Source organism: Malaclemys terrapin, chromosome 1, assembly GCF_027887155.1.
Source record: "Malaclemys terrapin pileata isolate rMalTer1 chromosome 1, rMalTer1.hap1, whole genome shotgun sequence".
Lineage (NCBI taxonomy): Eukaryota > Metazoa > Chordata > Testudines > Emydidae > Malaclemys > Malaclemys terrapin.
In genome coordinates this window covers 83,802,840-83,824,009 of record NC_071505.1, presented here as the reverse complement: position 1 = coordinate 83,824,009, position 21,170 = coordinate 83,802,840, and the positions used below count along the sequence as shown (strand labels likewise).

Below are 21,170 nucleotides of genomic sequence, written 5' to 3'. Positions count from 1 at the left end.
TCAAACCTGCCATCCACTCAGCTAACCTCATCACTGGCTAGCATGGGGGAAACGGAGAACAATCCCCACAGTCTCTGTGTCCCACCTAGTGGGCTGGGGACAGGCCAGATCCCTTTCAATTTAGACCTTCCCTTCTGGTGTTTCTCAAAGACCAGGTCAACTCCTCCTGTGTCCGATCAGGAGTTGGGGGAATGGAGGGGGGGAACCCGGGCCCACCCTCTACACCGGGTTCCAGCCCCGGGCCCTGTGGATAGCAGCTGTCTACAATGTTCCCTCTATCAGCTGTGTGACAGCTACAACTCCCTGGGCTACTTCCCCATGGCCTTCCCCCAGCACTTTCTTTATCCTCACTGCAGGATCTTCCTCCTGAAGCCTGATCACGCTTGAACTCTTCACTCCTCCAGCAGCACATCTTCTCACTCCCTGCTCCTTGCACACACTCCTACTAACTGATGGGAGGTCCTTTTTAAACCAGGTGTTCTGATTAGCCTGCCTGCCATAATTGATTCTAGAAAGTTCTTAATTGGCTCCAGGTGTCTTGATTAGCTTGCTTGTCTTAACTGGTTCTAGCAGGTTCCTGATTGCTCTTGGGCAGCCCCTGCTCTGGTCACATGGGGAACAGAAAATTGTTCATTTAGTGGCCAGTATATTTGCCTTCTACCAAACTCCTGTACCCCACTGGTCTGGGTCTGTCACATATCCCTCCCCCATGCTCAACACCAAAGGGTTGGGCAACTTGGGATGCCAGACAGTGCACACGTGACAAGCCATCACATTGCCGTGATGGCTCCCTGCTCTGTGTTGCACATGGAACTGGAAAGATTGGAGGGATAAGAACCATCTGGTCACCCTTGTGTTCTTCTCCTTGTTCTGCTGCATCCATTGAAGTGGGGCATAGTGGGTCACGAGGACAAATCTGCGCCCAAGCAGGTAGTAGCAGCAGAATGTTTCCATGACCCATTTTACAGCGAGGCACTCTCTCTCCACCACTGCATATTTTTGTTCCCTCAGAAGGAGTTTCCTACTGAGGTAGAGAATTGGGTGTTCCTCCTCCCCGACCATCTGTAATAGGATGGCCCCCAACCCTACTTCCAATGCATCCATCTGCAGAATAAATTCCTTGGTGAAATCTGGGGTTATCAGTATGGGGTTACTGCAGAGGGCAGTCCGTAGGTCTGTGAACTTTCTCTCTGCTGCGTCAGACCATCTCACCAAATCAGGTCCACGGGCCTTCCCTAGGTCTGACAGAGGGCTTGCCCTTGTGACAAAGTGGGGGATAAATTGTTGGTAATACCCCACCACACCTAGGAATGCCCGGACTTGTTTCTTGTGACTTGGACAAGGCCAATTTTGGATGGCCTCTAACTTTTTCAGTTGGGGTTTTACCAGACCTTTTCCCACAATGTAGCCAAGATATTTGGCCTCTGTAAATCCTATGGCACACTTAGCAGGGTTTGCTGTAAGGCCAGCTTGCCTGGAGGTATTGAGGACTGCCTCTACCTTCTCTCGGTGGGTTTCCCAGTCTGGGGTATGAATGACCACATCATCTAGGTAGGCAGCAGCATTATGATTATGGGGGCATAATAGCTTGTCCATGAGGCGCTGGAAGGTAGCTGGTACCCCATGTAGTCCAAAAGGGAGGACAGTATATTGGAAAAGACCCTCTGGGGTAGAGAACGCAGTCTTTTCCTTTGCATCTTTGGCAAGGGGAATCTGCCAGTACCCCTTTGTCAAGTCTAGGGTAGTCAATAATAATAATAATATATGGAGACATACCTATCTCCTAGAACTGGAAGGGACCCTGAAAGGTCATTGAGTCCAGCCCCCTGCTTTCACTAGCAGGACCAACTACTGATATTGCCCCAGATCCCTAAGTGGCCCCCTCAAGGACTGAACTCACAACCCTGGGTTTAGCAGGCCAATGCTCAAACCACTGAGCTATCCCTCCCCTATATAAATAGATATTATTTTTTGTTGAGAACACATCTTGGTTCCAGAAGATCATCTCAGACATCTCATTCTTCTGGTCTGGCGTTAATTTGGGACACACCCTCACCTGTTCGGAGGATTTGTTTTCCTGGGGTAGGTCTTTTCGGACAGCTGCACATGCCTCTTGTGCATACCAGGGTTTCAGAAGGTTGATATGATATATTTGCTCTTGTTTCCGATGTCCTGGTTGTTGCACCTTGTAATTTACCTCCCCTACAGGTTCAACTGTTTCGTAGGGTCCTTGCCACTGGGCCCAAAGTTTACTCTCTGTTGTGGATACCAGCACCATTACTCGGTCTCCAGGCTGGAACTGCCGAACTTTGGCTTGGCAATTATACTGAGCTCGTTGGGCCTCTTGCACCTTCTCTAGGTGTTCCCGCACAATGGGTGTGACCCGCGCTATCGGGTCCCTCATTTGTTACACATGCTTAATTACATTCTTCCCCTCATTGGGCTCCTTCTCCCAAATTTCCTTGGCTATGTCCAAGATGCCTCGAGGGTGGCACCCATATAATAGCTCAAAGGGAAAAAACCCAGTTGAGGCCTGAGGCACCTCCCGGATGGCAAACATAAGGTATGGTAGTAGAGTGTCCCAATCCTTCCCGTCTCGACTTACCACCTTCCTTATCATAGCCTTCAGGGTTCAGTTGAATCTTTCTACCAGCCCATCGGTCTGTGGATGATAGACCGAAGTCCTCAAGGTATGTATGTGGAGTAAGTCACATAGGTCCCTCATTAGTTTTGACATAAATGGGGTTCCTTGGTCCGACAGTATCTCCTTTGGTAGCCCCACTCGGGCAAAGATCCCCACTAGCTCTTTGGCTATTGTTTTCGAGGCTGTGTTCCGCAAGGGGACAGCTTCTGGATACCGTGTAGCATAGTCCAGAATGACAAGTATATATTGATGGCCCCGGGTAGTCTTCTCTAGGGGTGCCACTAGGTCCATGGCTATTCGCTCAAACGGGACCTCTATGATGGGTAGGAGTACCAAAGGTCCCCTTAAGTGGGATGGGGACAGTGCAGCTGACACTCTGGGCAGGAGGCGCAGTATCTCCACACTTCTTCATACACTCTGGGCCAGAAGAACCTTTGTAGGACCCTTGCCAGGATCTTCTCTACCCCTAAATGCCCCCCAAAAAGATGGCTATGCGTGAGGCTTAATACGGCCTTCTGGTGTTTGTGAGGCACTAGGAGCTGCTCTACCTTCTGTCCTTGTACTGGTGCAATCCGGTACAGGAGATCCTTTTTTATAATGAAGTAGGGGCCAGGTTCCTGGGTTTTCCCTTCCATGGGGACCCCATCTATTTCTGTTACCTCCTTCCTAATGTTGTCATACCTTGGATCTTCAGCTTGGTCCTGTCCAAAATGTTACCTCCCAGGGCTGGTCTGCCCGAGTTCTAGGGATGGGTCTCTATCGCGTCTGCCGGTTCAGAGGCATTAGGTTTGGGGTCTGTCTCAAGTGCTTCTCCCTCCTGGACAGCCTCCTTTTCAGCTGCCCAGGTCTGCCTACCTACGAGAGCAACCCTCTGGCTTTGGGTCAGTATTCGGGTTCCCAAGGCCTTAGCTGCCCTTCTTTCCTTTTTTCGTCTTTCTGCCCCACCTGGGAGTGGATAAAATGTCTGGGGAAATTTCGGAGAAAATTGGGAGTTGACAGTCTACTGTGGACGCCTCACTAGCTTCAGGGTCCTCCCCTTTCTCCAACCCCCCTACTGGGAGTAAGTCATCAAATCCTGGGAAGTCCCTCCCTATGAGCAGCAGGTAAGGGAGTTTAGGCACTACACCTGCTGCTATCTCTGTAGGGTTCCCTTGGATTTCAATTTTTACCGGGATGGTGGGGTGGTAACTAACCGTCCCATGGATGCATGTCACCCCAGTGCGTTTTGCCTGTAGTAACTGACTACGTTTCATGAGCTTTCCTGCGACGAGTGTGATGGTGCTCCCCGAATCTATCAGTGCTGTGGTCTCTACTCCATTTAACCTCAATGGCCTGGTATATTTGTGTGGGGTTAGTGCAACCCCCACAATGTGAATTAGGGAGCATGGGTTTTCCTGCTTGCCTAGGTTACAATGCATAGACTCCTCAGCATTGGGGCACTGTGCAGCTATGTGTTCCCACTCCCCGCAAGTGTAACATCTGTATGGGGCCCTAGGTGTTCCCCGGTCTCTCGGTTTGGGCAGTCTAACATCACGATCCTCTTCACCCTCAGTGCTTTGACTTTTGGTGGACTCTGGTGGGCCTTCAGTCCCTCTCTTTTTCCACCTGGGCCTTCCTGGGGGCTCAGTTGCCTGAGATCTGGGGATCAGTGCCACTAGTTTAACCCGGGGCACCTCTTCCTTAACTGTTCGGGTCAATTCCCTCGCCATCCTTTGCCTCTTTACCAGTGCAACAACCTTGTCGTAGGTGGAGGGGTCACTCTGGCTTACCCAGGTGCGAAGATCTGGCGGTAGTCCTTGCATGTACCGGTCAATAACCAGAATCTCTAGTATCTCTTCTGGACTCTGAGACTCGGTTCATAACCACTTTCGTGCGAGATGGATGAGGTCATATAATTGGGACTGCCAGGTTCTGTTGTCCTAGTACCTCCACTGGTGATATCGCTGGGTCCGCACTGCAATTGTTACCCCAGATCTGGCCAGGATCTCTGCTTTCAGCTGGAGGTAGTCTGCTGCAGCCTCTTCAGACATATCACAATAGGCCTTCTGGGCCTCCCCACACAGGAATGGAGCGAGGATGCCAGACCGCTGTTCTCGGGACCAAGCCTCCCATATGGCTGTCCTCTCAAAGGCCAGGAGGTATGCCTCTATGTCATCCTCCCGTGTCATTTTCTGCAGCCAATTGCTGGCCTGTATGACCAGCGTCCCATCATGGCTGTGGTTCAGCTCTGTAAGAGCCTTCACCTGGTTTACCAGTTCCTGCAACATAGCATGGTCTTGAGCGATCTGGTCCATTAACAAGTGATTGGTCTTCTGCTGCAGCCTCACTGCCTCCTGTTGGGCGGCTGCCTGGACACGCATAGCCTCCTGCTGGGCAGCCATGGCTTGTATCAGTGCCCGCACTACATCATCCATTGTGGTGAGGGGGAAAATAAACCCTCTCCCTCTTTTTTTTTTAATTTTAAAAACATTCTCCTTCTTCCGCCACACAGTGCACCCAAATCCCACTCCTGACACCAGTGTGACAAAGTTCCTCCTCTGCCTTGGTGGGTCCTGGCCTATAGGTGGATTTGCTTGCCTCAGAGATTCACAGCAGCCCTCAGTTTGGCCACTTTTGCTAGTGGCTCAAACCTGCCGTCCACTCAGCTAACCTCATCACTGGCCAGCATGGGGAAACAGAGAACAATCCCCACAGTCTCTGTGTCCCACCTAGTGGGTCGGGGACAGGCCAGATCCCTTTCAATTTAGACCTTCCCTTCTGGTGTTTCTCAAAGACCAGGTCAACTCCTCCTGTGTCCTATCAGGAGTTGAGGGGATGGGGGAACCCGGGCCCACCCTCTACACTGGGTTCCAGCCCGGGGCCCTGTGGATAGCAGCTGTCTACAATGTTCCCTCTATCAGTTGTGTGACAGCTACAACTCCCTGCGCTACTTCCCCATGGCCTTCCCCCAGGACCTTCTTTATCCTAACTGCAGGATCTTCCTCCTGAAGCCTGATCATGCTTGAACTCTTCACTCCTCCAGCAGCACGTCTTCTCACTCCCTGCTCCTTGTACACCCCGCTACTAACTGATGGGAGGTCCTTTTTAAATCAGGTGTCCTGATTAGCGTGTCTGCCATAATTGATTCTAGAAAGTTCTTACTAGGTTCCAGGTGTCTTGATTGGTTCTAACAGGTTCCTGATTGCTCTAGGGCAGCCCCTGCTCTGGTCACTCAGGGAACAGAAAATAGTTCATCTAGTGGCCAGTATATTTGCTTTCTACCAGACTCCTGTACCCCACTGGTCTGGGTCTGTCACAATAGCTGTATTTAGGTTTGAGGCTTGGAATTTCTTTTAACCAACTATACAAAAACAATCTCCAATTTGCATCTCAAACAAGGGGAAAAACTTGTAGGGAAAGGCTCCAGACCCAGCTTGATGAGTAACCACCTCAAAGAGGTTATTAGGAGTAAGCAGAAGACCAACAGTGAATGTAAGAAGGGATTGATCAGCAAAGAAAGCTACATTTTGGAGGTTAAAAAAATGTAGGAATAAAATGACTATAGCTAAATGTCAAGCTGAATTAGCTCATGTCAAGGAAAGTAAATAACAAGAGGATTTTTAGTTATAGAAATACAAAGAAAATAAGGAAGGACGAGGTTGGGACTCTATGCAGTGTGGATAGGAAGGGGATTATACATAATCTAGGTATAGCCCAAAATCTAAATGAATGCTTTGCCTTAGTTTTCAATAAAGATGATAATATGGAACATAGGCATGAATACAACACGGCTGATGAAAATGAGTATATAGAAATGGAAATTACCACACGTGAGTTGGAAGGAAAATTTAAAGAGCTTAATGTGCTCAAATTGGGGGAGGGAGGCTGTATCATTTCCATCCCAGAATACTGAAAGAACTGGCACATGAAATTGCTAGTCCAGTAGCAAGGGTATTTAATAAATCTATCTATTTGTGGGTAATACCATATGGACAATAGCTGACATTGTACCTATATTTAAGAAAGGGGAGGGGGAAGCAATCTGGGCAATTACAGACCTGTTACTCTGACCTCAGTAGTATGCAAGGTTTTAGAGCAAATTGTGAAGAAAAGAATAATTACATTCATGGAGGTAAATGGTAATGGGGATGTAATGCAACATGGGTTTACCAAAGGTAAATTATGCCAGACTAACCTGACTTCCTTCTTTGAGAAAATAACTGATTTATTAGATAAGGAAAATACAGTAGATCTAATATACTTGGACTGAAGTAAAACATCTGACACACTACTACATGGGAAATTACTAGCTAAATTGGAGAAGATGGGGATTAGTACAAGAATTGTAAGGTGGATAAGGAACTGGCTAAAGTGGAGAAGGCAACAGGTTGTGCTGAAAGGTGAACTATTGAACTAGAGGGAGATTACTAGTGAAGTTCCTCAAGATCAGTCTTGGGACCAATTTTATTCAATATTTTTTATTAGTGACCTTGGCATAAATATAACTGTGTGCTAAATTTGCTGATGATACCAAGTTGAGAGGAATCATCAATGCAGAAGATGATCAGAATATTATATGGGAAAATCCTGATGACCTTAAAGGGATGAAATTCAATATTACAAAGTGCAAAGTCATGGACTTAGAGTCTAATAATAAGAATTTTTGCTACAAGCTGAGATTCATCGTTTGGAAGTGACAGAGACGGAGAGAGACCTAGATATGTTGATCCATCACAGGATGATTATAAGCCACAAGTGTTATAAGGCTCTGAAAAAGACAAATGGAATCCTAGGATATATCAGATGAGGCATTTCCAGAAGAGATAGAGAAGTCTTTATGCCACTGTACAAGACACTGGTTAGATCTCATGTGGAATACAGTGTAAAATTTTGGTCAGGTGCAGAGAAGAGATACTAGGATGACTGGGGGCATGGAGGGACTATTTTATGAGAGGAGGTTCACAGATTTTAAGGACAGAAGGAAACACTGTGATTATCTAGTCTGACCTCCTGCACATCACAGGCCACAGAACCTCACCCACCCTCTCCTGAAATAGACCTATACCTCTGGCTGAGCTATTGAAGTGCTCAAATTTTGATTTAAAGACTTAAAGTTACAGAGAATTCACCATTTATTCTAGTTCAAACCAGCAAGTGACCAGTGCCCCATGCTGCAGAGGAAGATGAGCCTTCCCCCTCCGCCCCAGGATCTCTGCCAATCTGACCTGAAGGAAATTCTTTCTCAATCCCAAATATGTCGATCAGTTAGACCCTGAGCATGTGGGCAAGACCCGCAGCCAGAGACCCTTTTTTTCTGGAAAAGAATTCTCTGTAGTAACTCAGAGCCCTGCACATCTAGTGTCCAATCTCTGGCCAGCATGGAGGTATTGCTGATAGCAGTCGCAGATGGGCCATATGCCATTAGAGGCAACCTCATCATACCATCTCCTCCATAAACATATCAAGCTCAGTCTTGAAACAAGTTAGGTTTTTCCCCCAATAGTCTCCTTGGGAGGCTGTTCCTGAACTTCACTCCTATGCTGGTTAGAAATCTTTGTCTAATTTCAAGCCTAAAACACGTTGATGGGCAGTTTATATACATTTGTTCTTGTGCTAACATTGGCCCTTAACTTAAATAACTCCTCTCCCTCCTTGGAATTCATTCTTCTGATGTATTTATAGACAGCAATCATACCTTTCCTCAGTCTTCTTTTGGTTAGGCTAAACAAGCCACGCTCCTTAAGTCTCCTCTCATAAGGTAAGTTTTCCATTCCTCTGAGCATCCTAGTAGCCCTTCTCTGAACCTGTTCTAGTCTGAATTCATCTTTCTTAAACATGGGAGACCAGAATTGCACTCATTATTCCAGATGAGGTCTCACCAGTGCCTTTTATAATGGTAATAACTCTTCTCTGTCTCTACGGAAAATATTTCGCCTGATGCATCCTATGGTTGCACTGGCCTTTATCACAGCTGCATCACATTGACGGCTCATAGTTGTCCTGTGGTTGACCAATACACCCATGTCTTTCTCTTCCTCTGTCACTTCTAACTGATACATTCCCAGCTTATAGCAGAAATTTTTGTTGTTAGTCCCTACATGCAAAGTGCAAGGTCATGACTTGTGACATTGCACTCTATATGATTTTATGAAAATATGCTAATGAGTGTAAATATAATGTAACTGGAATACGATTCATGCAAAAGGTCTCTTGTAAGGTATCATTACAAAGTTTATAATCTACTGAGTGTGGTCATCCTATTTGTATGCATCATTCTTGTATCTGGAACTAGAAATATGAAATATAACTCTGAGGGCCTATTGTAATTATGCAATTATGCATTAATGGTGGTTTGGAATCTTGACTCCCATCAACCAGGAAAATTGACTGTGGGTGGCTCTGTTTGCTTGCAGGCCTTCCTGTGAGTCAGGCTGGGAGGAATGAAGACTTTGGGTCTCACAGGACATGTGACCATGTCACCTGGTACTGAAATCCATCTTAAACCTGGGGCTTTTCCATTTAGAAGGAGGGGTGGGGACCCAGAGAGACAAAAGATTCTCATCTTGTGCCAAAGCTATATAAGGGGGTGGAACAGAACAAAGGTGGCTGCAATCATGAGAAATCCCCTAGCTACCACTTGAGCTGGAACAAGGACTGTACCAGGATTGTGCCCAGACTAAGAAGGTGTCCTGTCTGTGATAGAAGCTTATTGAAACATCTGAGGTGAGGTTTTATCTGTATTCAGTTTTCTTACTGTACTAGGCTTAGACTTGTGTGTTTTATTTTATTTTGCTTGGTAATTTGTTCTGTCTGTTATTACTTGGAACCACTTAAATCCTCCTTTTTGTATTTAATAAAATCACTTTTTACTTATTAATTAACCCAGAGTATGTATTAATACCTGGGGGGAGGGGACAAACAGCTGTGGATATCTCTCTATCAGTGTTATAGAGGGCAAACAATTTATGAGTTTATCCTGTATAAGCTTTATACAGAGTAAAACGGATTTATTTGGGGTTTGGACCCCATTGGGAGCTGGGCATCTGAGTGTTGGAGACAGGAACACTTCTTAAGCTGTTTTCAGTTAAGCTGGCAGCTTTTGGGGGATGTTGTTCAGACCTGGGTCTGTGTTTGTAGCAGGCTAGCATGTCTGGCTCAAACCAGGCAGGACACTGAAGTCGGAGGAAAACGGGCTCAGAGGTAGTCTTGGCACATCAGGTGGCAGACCCAAAGGGGGTTTCTGTGATCCAACCTGTCACATGACTATTAAATATCATCCCATTTCTGTTACTCCAGTTTTCAAGGTCCTCCAAATCTTCTTGTATGATATTCCGGTCCTCCTCCATATTGGCAATACCTCCCAACTGTGTGTCATCCACAAATTTTATTAGCACACTCCTGCATTTTGCGCCAAGGTCATTAATGAAAATGTTAAATAAGACTGGTCCCAAAATCAATTCTTAAGGAACTCCACTAGTAACCACCTGCCAACCTGACTGTTAATCTTTCAGTATGACAGGTTAAGGTCTCCTAACCAGTCCCTTCCCCACCTTTCAGTTGTCATATTAATCCCCATCTTCTCCAATTTAACTAACAATTTCCTACATGGAACTGTATCAAATGCTTTACTGAAATCCAGGTAAATTAGATTTACTGAATTTCCTTTGTCTAGAAAATCTTATCTTCTCAGAGAAAGAGATCAGGTTGGTCTGGCACGATCTATCTTTTGTAAAACCATGTTGTATTTTATCCCAATTACCTCTCTGTCTTTAATTACTCTCTTTCAAAATTTGTTCTAAGACCTTGCATACAACTGAGGTCAAACTAGCAGGCTTATCATTTTCCAGATCACCCTTTCCCCCCTTTCTTAAATATAGGTATTATATTTGCAATTCTCCAATCCTGGGATATGCCCCCCAAGTTTATGGATTCATGAAAAATCCTTGCTCTTGGTCTTACAATTTCATGTGCCAGTTCCTTTAATATTCTTGGATGGAGATTATCTGGACCCCCTGATTTTGTCCCATTAAGTTGCTCGGGTTTTGCTTCAGCTTTCACCTTGGATGTGGTAATTTCTACTTCTACACTCTTGCTCCCATCAGCCACCCTGCCATTGCCCCTTATTAAAAACCGAGGCAAAGTATTTGTTTAGGTGTTGACCCATACCTAAATTATCTTTAATCTCCACCCCATCTTCAGTGTTTAGTGGTCCCACTTCTTTACTTGTTTTCTTTTTATTTATATAGCTACAGAACATCGTACTATTGGTTTTAATTTCCTTTGCAATGTCCAGTTCTGCTTAGCTTTTGGTAGTTCTCACTTTATCCCACACTTTCTGATCTCCAAGAGTTAGCTTTCCTTGGTGATCCATTCTTCTTCCATTCCTTGTAGGCTTTCTGCTTTCTCTTAACAATCTGTTGAGATGCTTGTTCATCCAGTTTAGTCTGCAACTCTTCTCTATGAGTTTCTTCCCCTTGCTTTGGACGCAGGCTTCAGATAGTTTCTGCAACTTTGACTTACAGTAATTCCAAGCTTCTTCATATTCAGATGCTTGAGTTCTTCAGTTTAGTCAACTTCCCTAATCATGGAACCTAGTTCAAGACCTATTTTTGTTTCTCCTGGAAGAGCTTGGCTTATTTAACCTAGAAAAAAGAGGTCTTAGAGGGTATATGATTGCTCTCATCGGGGGAGGGGAATAAACACCAGGGAGGGCTATTTAAGCTACAGGACAATGTTGACACAAGACCAAATTGATATAAATTGGCCATAAACAAATTCAGACTGGAAATCAGAAAGTTACTAATCATCAAAGGAGTGAGGTTCTGGAATATCCTCACAATAGGAATTGTGGGGAGAAAAAACTAGATTAGTTTTAAGAGAGAGATGGACAAATGTAAGAGTGGGATTGTATGATGGGATTGTTTGTGATGGTGGAGGACAGGGCTCAGCAGACCTGGGGAGGTCTCTTCCAATTCATATATTATGTTCTTAAAAGTTTATGTTTCAGGGCTTCAGCTGGCATGCTGTAGGGTTCAAGAAAGGACACCCCTCACCGCCGCAGTGTATTCTTAGATGGTTTTGTTTGGTCTACTTCCTCTAAAGCATCAGAGATGGTCATGTGAGATGGGATACTGATGGGCGGGCCAGGGCTCCAAAGTGGCATTGAGCATTCTCTCTCTCAGATGCTTGGTTGGCTGATTCTTGCTCACATGCTCAGAGTCTAACTGATCACTGTATGTGGGGTTGGGAAGGAATTTTCCCCTAGACTGGCAGTGACTTTAGGTTTTTTCTCCTTCCTCTGCAGCATGTAGTGCAGCTCACCCACTGAGATAATCTGTGTATATTTCACTTATCATTCCCTTCCACTCCAAGGGCCTTGGGCATTGGTATATGTCAGTCTCTCCCATGCTCTGCCTGTTTCACATAATAGTTTAGGCTCCTGTGGACTGTAATACTTTGGATTTAGTGTATGGGTGCTGGGTTTGTGTTGGTGGCCTCTGATATGCAGGAGAATTGAATAGCTGATCTGATGGTCACTTCTGGCCTTAAATTCTATGACTGTGAGATCTGGACTGGACTAATTGACATGTTTGTTTGCAACCCTTCAGTCCTGAAAGGACTGACTCTAAAACTACCAACTCAGCTGGTCTAATAAGCATATTTACAATTGTAACACGCCTTTAAAAATAAATTAAATCTGGAGCTAAACACCTCTGCAGTGTCCTCTTTAGACAAATATAATTAATTTTTTGAAGAAAATGTTTCATAATATTGTATGTAACATATAGAATATATACAAAACATACAATTCTGACAGGATAGAAGGTTTTTACAATCTGAATATGTATTAGGTATTGTGGTATTTTTGGTGTGATGCATGGGGATTTAACAAAGGGATAAGGCAAAAGTATTGGTCTTCTATCAAATAACACTGAAATTTTCTTTAGCTTTTTATGAAAATTTTCATTTAAAATAACATTGTTTAATTGCTACTATTTTTCATGCTATAGACACAATGTACATTGGATGTAATTCACTCCTGTGCAGAGGATCAGCACAAAAGCCGGTGCAACAATTAATTCTTTAAAATAAGGCTTGAATAGGACTTAAGTGTGGCATGGGCGTTGTGCTAGCCCTGTGCACTGGTGTGAATTTCACCCTTGTAGAACAGCTGGTAAGAAACAGAATATTTGGAGAGTCCATGAAGCTCTCCATGAATGATGAGTGCAAGGCATGTCATGCAAGCGTGACAGGGAAATAATTTTTAAAACATACCTTTACAGGAACAGCAGCCAGATTAGCACCTGGTTTTTCTAAAAACTGCAGTTGTTTTGGAAAATCTTCAAGACAACATGTTGAATAGATATACAGGTGTTTTTTAAGGAAAATATGCATTTCTGCTAAACGTAGAACAATTCCTGTATCAAAAACAGAAGTGAACAGTGCATCTTCCATAGAAAATGATCCAGGTGTTGATTTGGAGACAGCTTTGGAAAGAGAAAATCTTCATTAATTTACCATTTGCTATTTAGAAATATAGACTTTCTATGACTGCTTGGCATTTATAAATCCAAAACATATAATAAATTTAAATATTATTTAATTCAGCAACGAATCTGTAAATTTTTTTTGCAGAATTCCTAAACTGATGGTTCTTAATCATTATTGTTTATTTGAATTGTTGTAGCACCTTGAAGCCACAGTCATGGACCAGGGCTGTCTGTAGCTGAATAAACATAACAAAAGTAGCTTAAAAATCCATACAATTCTATGACAGACTAGAGCACCCACCTCCCATTTGGTGCTTGCAGAAAAAAAACACTTTCTGAGGTGATTATTTTAAGAGTTGCTCAGTGGAAGGAAGAATCCATCTCTCCCAGGAGCTCAGTTAGGGGTTTACCCTGAGACAACAGTTGAGGCGGAACAAAACCACCCCTGGAGCTTGGGATGTAATGTTGTTTTTAAGTGCAACTCTCACTATCACCTTGACAATTGAATATTTTCTTAGGCCTCCATAATTAAAAAACAACAGTTTGAAAATGAAATAGCTTACTGAAATAATAGCAAGAAATCAATTTCAAGAGACCCATTTAGTGATGCAAAAGAGACATAATATGGTAGTCTAAGTCTACATTCATTTACAGTAGTTTTACACTGGCATAACCCCATTGACTTCAGTGAAGTTTCTCCTGATTTACACAGTGCAAAAGAGGTCAGAATCAGGATCAGTATCAGGTACTTTGGAGTTAGTCCCAGAGAATAACTCCCCTAATTCCCCTGGCATCAAGAAAAAAAAGTAAAATTGACAGTTCATACCAAAGAGAGGGCTCATGTTATGTCTTATTAAGTAATTATGGTAGCGGATTAAATGCACCCATGTTATAGTTTGTTTCCACTGGCTGTCCTTGGAGATATTATATTCTGTTCCTTCACTTTCAATTTGGTCCTTTTCACTTTGTATGATTTCTTCATTTTTGATAGAAGAGGCCATAAGGTTTTTATAGCGAACCTCATATCCATCTGCAAATGCAAAAACAATTAAACCTAACTCACACCCATTTTATTCAACCTTGCAATTTGCAAGTTTAAAAGCTAAGGTGTACTTCACAGCAAAAAGAAACTAAAATGCACACCAAAAGAGAATTTTATTTTCAATGCTATTTCTGAGTCTTGTGCTGAACTTTATCATCTGCAGCTGAAATGCCATTTGTGACCCCAGCAATGTGGCTATACAAGGGAAGTAACTGTAAAGCCCTTTCCAACCTGCTTTCATATTTGTTTACCAGTCAGGAGAAAATGTTTTTAACATTCAAAATTTTAACATCAGGAGCCATATTCTGCCTGGTCCTTATGTGAATTCACGCTGGGGTGGGAGGCAGGAGGAGAGGCACATGGCATCTTCAACATCTTTGTGTGGCCTACATGGGGCACAGTCCCCTGAGGACATGGAGACTGTAGACACAAACGGTTTGGGAAGGAGGAAGAGGAATATATTCCCACCCCTTTCTGCACCAGCCTGGGGAGCAGGCTGTACCCAATAAAGGGGGGGTGCAGGCAGTAGGTGCACTGTCCTTGAGCTAGAAAACTCCTGAAAGCAATGACTCCCCATGGGCCCCATAGGACAGTGTGACTTCTCTTAGGCCTGGTCTACACTATGAGTTTAGGTCGAATTTAGCAGCATTAAATCGAATTAAGCCTGGACACGTCCACACGATGAAGCCCTTTTTTTCGACTTAAAGGACCCTTTAAACCAGTTTCTTTACTCCACTTCCGATGAGGGGATTAGCGCTGAAATCGGCCTTTCCGGGTCAGATTTGGGGTAATGTGGATGGAATTCAACGTTATTGGCCTCCGGGAGCTATCCCACAGTGCTTCATTGTGACCGCTCTGGACAGCACTCTCAACTCAGATGCACTGACCAGGTAGACAGGAAAAGCCCATCGAACTTTTGAATTTAATTTCCTGTTTGCCCAGCATGGAGAGCACAGGTGACCACGCAGAGCTCATCAGCACAGGTAACCATGATGGAGTCCCAGGATCGCAAAAGAGCTCCAGCATGGACCGAACGGGAGGTACGGGATCTGCTCGCCATATGGGGAGACGAATCAGTGCTAGCTGCACTCCATAACAGTAAACGAAATGGCAAAATATTAGAAAAAGTCTCAAAGTCCATGAAGTACAGAAGCCATAACAGGGACGCACAGCAGTGCCACGTGAAAATTAAGGAGCTAAGGCAAGCCTACCACAAAGCCAGAGAGGCAAACGGAAGGTCCGGGGCATGCCGTGGACATGCCACTTCTACGCGGAGCTACATGCCATGCTAGGGGGTGCAGCCACCACTACCCCAACCATGTGCTTTGACTCCATCAATGGAGAATCACGCAACAGAGAAGCGGGTTCGGGGTATGAGGAAGATGATGAAGAAGACAATGAAGATAGCTCACAGCAAGGAAGCGGAGAAACCAGTTTCCCCAACAGGCTATGTTTATCACCCGGGACCTGGAACCAATAACCCCCAAACTCACCCAAGGCGTGCTCCCAGACCCTGAGGGCACACAAGGGACCTCTGGTGTACCTTTGTAAATATTACACATGGTTTAAAAGCAAGCATGTTTAATGATTAATTTGCCCTGGCAATCGCGGCCAGTACAGCTACTGGAAAAGTCTGTTAACGTGTATGGGGATGGTGTGGAAATCCTCCAGAGACATCTCCAGAAAGCTCTCCTTCATGTACTCCCAAAGCCTTTGCAAAAGGTTTCTGGGGAGGGCTGCCTTATCCCGCCCACCATGGTAGGACACTTTACCACGCCAGGCCAGTAGCACGTAGTCTGGAATCATTGCATAACAAAGCATGGCAGAGTATGGTTCCGGTGTTTGCTGGCATGCAGACAACATCCATTCCTTATCTCTCTTTGTTATCCTCAGGAGAGTGATATCATTCATGGTCACCTGGTTGAAATGGGGTGATTTTATTAAGGGGACATTCAGAGGTGCCCGTTCCTGCTCGGCTGAACAGAAATATTCCCCGCTGTTAGGGGTGAAGTGATCATCCCAGAGAATTGGGTATGGGGGGAGGGGAAAGGAGCTAGTTGGGTTTGTGCTGCATGTTAACCCGGAAACCGCAGCCCCTCCTTTTACATTGCAAACCCATTTTGAATGGCCAACCCAACAGGTGCTTGGTATGGGAAATGAGGGCGCTGCTGTTTGAAACCATTCCCACATGTTATGAAGATTAAAAAAGCCAAAAGACTGTGGCTTACCATGGCTGCCTGCAAGCCAAATTCTGTTGCCTGGCACTGCATGAGTGATCTCTCACACCAAACTGGCAGGCCCTCAATATAAGAGGAAAAATGCGACCTTGTAACGAAAGCACATGTGCTGTGTAACGTGAACAGCAAAATTTAACATGAAAGAGTGTAGCCATTGTTTTCTATAATGTGCCTTTTTTAACCACCTCTCCCTTCTCCTCCACCAGCTGCAATTGTTTCTTCTTCGCAGAGGCTAGTGAAGATTAGAAGGAGAAAACGGTGGACTCGGGATGATATTTTCTCGGAGCTCCAGATGTCCTCCCACGCTGACAGAGCACAGCAGAATGCGTGGAGGCAGTCAATGTCAGAGTGCAAAAAAGCACAATATGAACGAGAGGAGAGGTGGCAGGCTGAATTGCGGGCTGAAGAGAGCAAGTGGCCGGCTGAAGAGGATAGGTGGCGTCAGCTTGCTGACAGAAGGCAAGAGTTGATGCTCTGGCTGCTGGAGCATCAAACTGATATGCTCCAGCGTATGGTTGAGCTGCAGGAAAGGCAGCAGGAGCAGAGACCGCCGCTACAGCCCCTGTGTAACCAACAGCCCTCCTCCCCAAGTTCCATTGCCTCCTCACCCAAACGCCCAAGAACGCGGTGGGGGGGCCTCCGGCCACCCAGCCACTCCACCCCAGATGATTGCCCAAGCATCACAAGGATGGCCTTCAATAAGAGTTAAAGTTTTAAACTGCAGTGTGTCCTTTTCCTTCTCTCCTCCCCCACCCATTCTGTGCTACCTTGGCAGTTATCCCCCTAGTTGTGTGATGAATTAATAAAGAATGCATGAATGTGAAGTAACAATGACTTTATTGCCTCTGCAAGCGGTGCTCGAAGGGGGAGGGGAGGGTGGTTAGTTTACAGGGAAGTAGAGTGAACCGGGGGGGTGGGGGGGAGGGTTAATCAAGGAGAAACAAACAGAAGTTTCACACCGTAGCCTGGCCAGTCACAAAACTGGTTTTCAAAGCTTCTCTGATGTGCACCACGCCCTGCTGTACTCTTCTAACTGTCCTGGTGTCTGGCTGCACATAATCAGCGTCCAGGCGATTTGCCTCAACCTTCCACCCCACCATAAATGTCTCCCCCTTACTCTCACAGATATTGTGGAGCACACAGCAATCAGCAATAACAATTGGAATATTGGTTTCGCTGAGGTCTATCCGAGTCAGTAAACTGCGCCAGTGCACTTTTAAACATCCAAATGCACATTCTACCACCATTCGGCACTTGCTCAGCATATAGTTGAACAGGTCCTGACTACTGTCCAGGCTGCCTGTGTATGGCTTCATGAGCCATGGCATTAAGGGGTAGGCTGGGTCCCCAAGGATAACTATAGGCATTTCAACATCCCCAACGGTTATTTTCTGGTCCAGGAAGAAAGTCCCTTCCTCCAGCTTTTGAAACAGACCAGAGTTCCTGAAGATGCGAGCATCATGTACCCTTCCCGGCCATCCCACGTTGATGTTAGTGAAACGTCCCTTGTGATCCACCAGGGCTTGCAGCAGCATTGAAAAGTACCCCTTGCGGTTTATGTGCTTGGTGCTCCGGTGACAAGATAGGGATATGGGTTCCATCTATCGCCCCACCACAGTTTGGGAATTCCATTGCAGCAAAGCCATCCACTATGACCTGCACGTTTCCCAGAGTCACTACCCTTGATATCAGCAGGTCTTTGATGGCGTTGGCTACTTGGATCACAGCAGCCCCCCACAGTAGATTTGCCCACTCCAAATTGATTCCCGACTGACCAGTAGCTGTCTGGCGTTGCAAGCTTCCACAGGGCTATCGCCACTCGCTTCTCAACTGTGAGGGCTGCTCTCATCCTGGTATTCTGGTGCTTCAGGGCAGGGGAAAGCAAGTCACAAAGTTCCATGAAAGTGCCCTTACACATGCGAAAGTTTCGTAGCCACTGGGAATCGTCCCACACCTGCAACACGATGCAGTCCCACCAGTCTGTGCTTGTGTCCCGGGCCCAGAATTGGCGTTCCACGGCATGAACCTGCCCCAGTAACACCATGATTTGCACATTGCTGGGGCCTGTACTTTGTGAGAGGTCTATGTCCATATCAATTTCCTCATCACTCTCGTCGCCGCGCTGCAATCGCCTCCTCGCCTGGTTTTGCTTTGGCATGTTCTGGCTCTGCATATACTCCAGGACAATGTGCGTGGTGTTCATAGTGCTCATAATTGTCGCGGTGATCTGAGCGGGCTCCATGATCCCAGTGCTATGGCGTCTGGGCTGAAAAAAGGCACGAAACTATTGTCTGACGGAGGGAGGGAGGGGCGAGTGATGACATGGCTCACAGGGAATGAAAATCAACAAAGGTGGCTGTGCATCAGGGAGAAACACAAACAACTGTCACACAGAATGGGCCCCCCCAAAGACTGAACTCAAAACCCTGGGTTTAGCTGGCTGTTGATTTCACGGAGGGAGGGGAAAGCAAATGAATACAGAACAAATGTGGTCCATCTATCTTTTACATCTTAGGCTGGCAGCAGATGGTGCAGCATGACTGATAGCCATCGTCATCTTCTGGGTGCTTGGCAGAAGATGCTGTATTACGATTGTTAGCCATCATCATCAAGACGGTTCAATAGGACTGCTGGAAGGACTGAGTCTCCAGGAGACAAAACATGTCTGCCCAGGTGCCTCTGACCGAACTCACAGAGGAGTACGACGATGATGGATACCAGTCGTAATACACCATCTACTGCCAAAAGGCTATACAGCAGCAGCTCCTTGCAATGCAGCCCCATGTCTGCCAGCACCCAGATAGCCGATGACGGCTACCAGTCATACTGCACCGTCTACTGCCAAAAGGCAATTAGCTGTTGCTGTGTAGCAATGCAGTACCACGTCTGCCCGCACCCAGATGACATATGGTGACAATGAGCTGAGCTGAGCGGGCTCCATGCTTGCCGTAGTACGTCGTCTGCACAGGTAACCCAGGTAAAAAGGTGCAAATCGATTGTCTGCCGTTGCTCTGACGGAGGGGGAGGGGCCTGACAACATGTACCCAGAACCCCCCACAACACTGTTTTTGCATCATCAGACATTGGGATCTCAACCCAGAATTCCAATGGGCGGTGGAGACTGCGGGAACTGTGGGATAGCTACCCACAGTGCAATGCTCCGGAAGTCGACGCTAGTCTTGGTACTGTGGACGCAGTCCGCTGACTTAATGCACTTAGAGCATTTTATGTGGCGACACACACAATCGACTGTATAAAAACGATTTCTATAAAACCGGCTTCTATAAATTCGACCTAATTTCGTAGTGTAGACATACCTTTACTCTGGGCTGTGCCTAACAGATGTGAACTAGCTCCAGAGTGCATAAAGTTTTTGATATGATTCTTCCATTATGTCATATTAGGCCATTCCACATTTCCATGCTTTGGCTTTTGCCTGTAGTGTCTCCGATCTTCCCATTGGTAGTGCACAGGCAGACTGCTAGGTGGGTGTAGAACACTACTGATGTCAATAGGGTTCGATCTGGGCACAGCATGTGCAATCCACTGCGGGATCAGACTTTGACTTTTCATTTTCACTGTGCAGTAGGTTCTAAACCCAACCTAATAAGACCATTATAATAAAAATCACTCTGTGTTCCAGTTATTTCTGATTTTTGATCTTTTGTTTAAGATCTCTTGTTTTACTTAATCCATGACAAACTCAAAAAGCACATTGGCCAATCTTATTTCTTTCTTTTAATGAAATCATTTAAAGGCCAGGTTACTTATACAATGTATGGGTCTCTGACCCTCCTTATAGAACTTGATCCTGATTTTGCAAGTGCACTGAATACTGAACTCCATGAAACCAGTTGGGCATCCTGCTCCCAGAATACTTGCAAGACCAAGCTCCTTTTTTGTTATTTCAACCCTTAGGAGTGATGGCTGGTGAGGCAGTCTCCTGCATGAAACTCCTTTGCCAACTTCAAAAAGGAAATAACTGACTGTTCAGAGGGCACAATCTATACTCAGCAGGGTGTGGAGCAGAATGATCACTGAGGCTAACACTCTACCCTGCTACTGCTGCCCTCCAGGGTAAGAAAAACTCTAAGAGCTAGGGAAGTTTCATCACTTTTGCCAGTCTTGAGCTAAGGAACTAAGATCCAGAAGTGAGAATCATGCCCAGATGCTATCTTTAAAGAAGCTATTATTAGCACAAAGCTCACAGCACAAAAGAGAATGTAATCCGCACAATGCAACAGTAGAGCTGGAGTAGTGAGTATTAACACTTGTATTTCTGCACATAACACAGGGAATCCTTGCATCTGCAGGCCTGGCAGCACTATTTGAACTATGCCTGATTTAGTCTCTTTTCCAATTCCTTGCTGTTTTCAAAGCCTACAAAATCTCTCTCTACATTCTTGTCTGTCTCTTACAACCATTCAAAAAAACCTTTGGTATTAATTCCCAATGGCAATCTCCCAAACAACAGTTTATGCTAATTATGTGTGCATATAGAAAAATAAGTAATGCCTCCATTATTCCCATTTTCATTGTTAAAGATCATTTCATTGTTAATTGTAAAAACAGAATGTAAAATGCCCACACTGTATATAAATGAAATTTTTACAATTTCCCTCATTAGTGCCTCTAAATCTAATATTTTACATGCTGTGTTGCTCATTTTCATTTCAATTCTCCTTTTCATATTATGGCTTATTACTTCCTTTCTACATCCTCCATTCTCCTTTGTATTCCCTCTCAAAACAACCAGGACAAACACCTGCAACATTTGC

The 21,170-nt window shown here is 45.3% G+C and overlaps 1 protein-coding gene across 3 annotated transcripts in view; it reads right to left on the bottom strand.

Annotated features, from left to right (window-relative positions):
* Positions 1 to 21,170, bottom strand: part of CFAP54 (cilia and flagella associated protein 54) — a 216,749-nt gene that overhangs the window by 11,991 nt on the left and 183,588 nt on the right. For all 3 annotated transcript variants that reach the window (XM_054028552.1, XM_054028545.1, XM_054028538.1), the window contains 2 exons: positions 13,940 to 14,143; positions 12,899 to 13,110 (listed from right to left, as the gene is read on the bottom strand). In XM_054028552.1, coding sequence (XP_053884527.1) covers positions 12,899 to 13,110; positions 13,940 to 14,143 — 416 coding nt within the window. The remainder of the gene's footprint in view (positions 1 to 12,898; positions 13,111 to 13,939; positions 14,144 to 21,170) is intronic.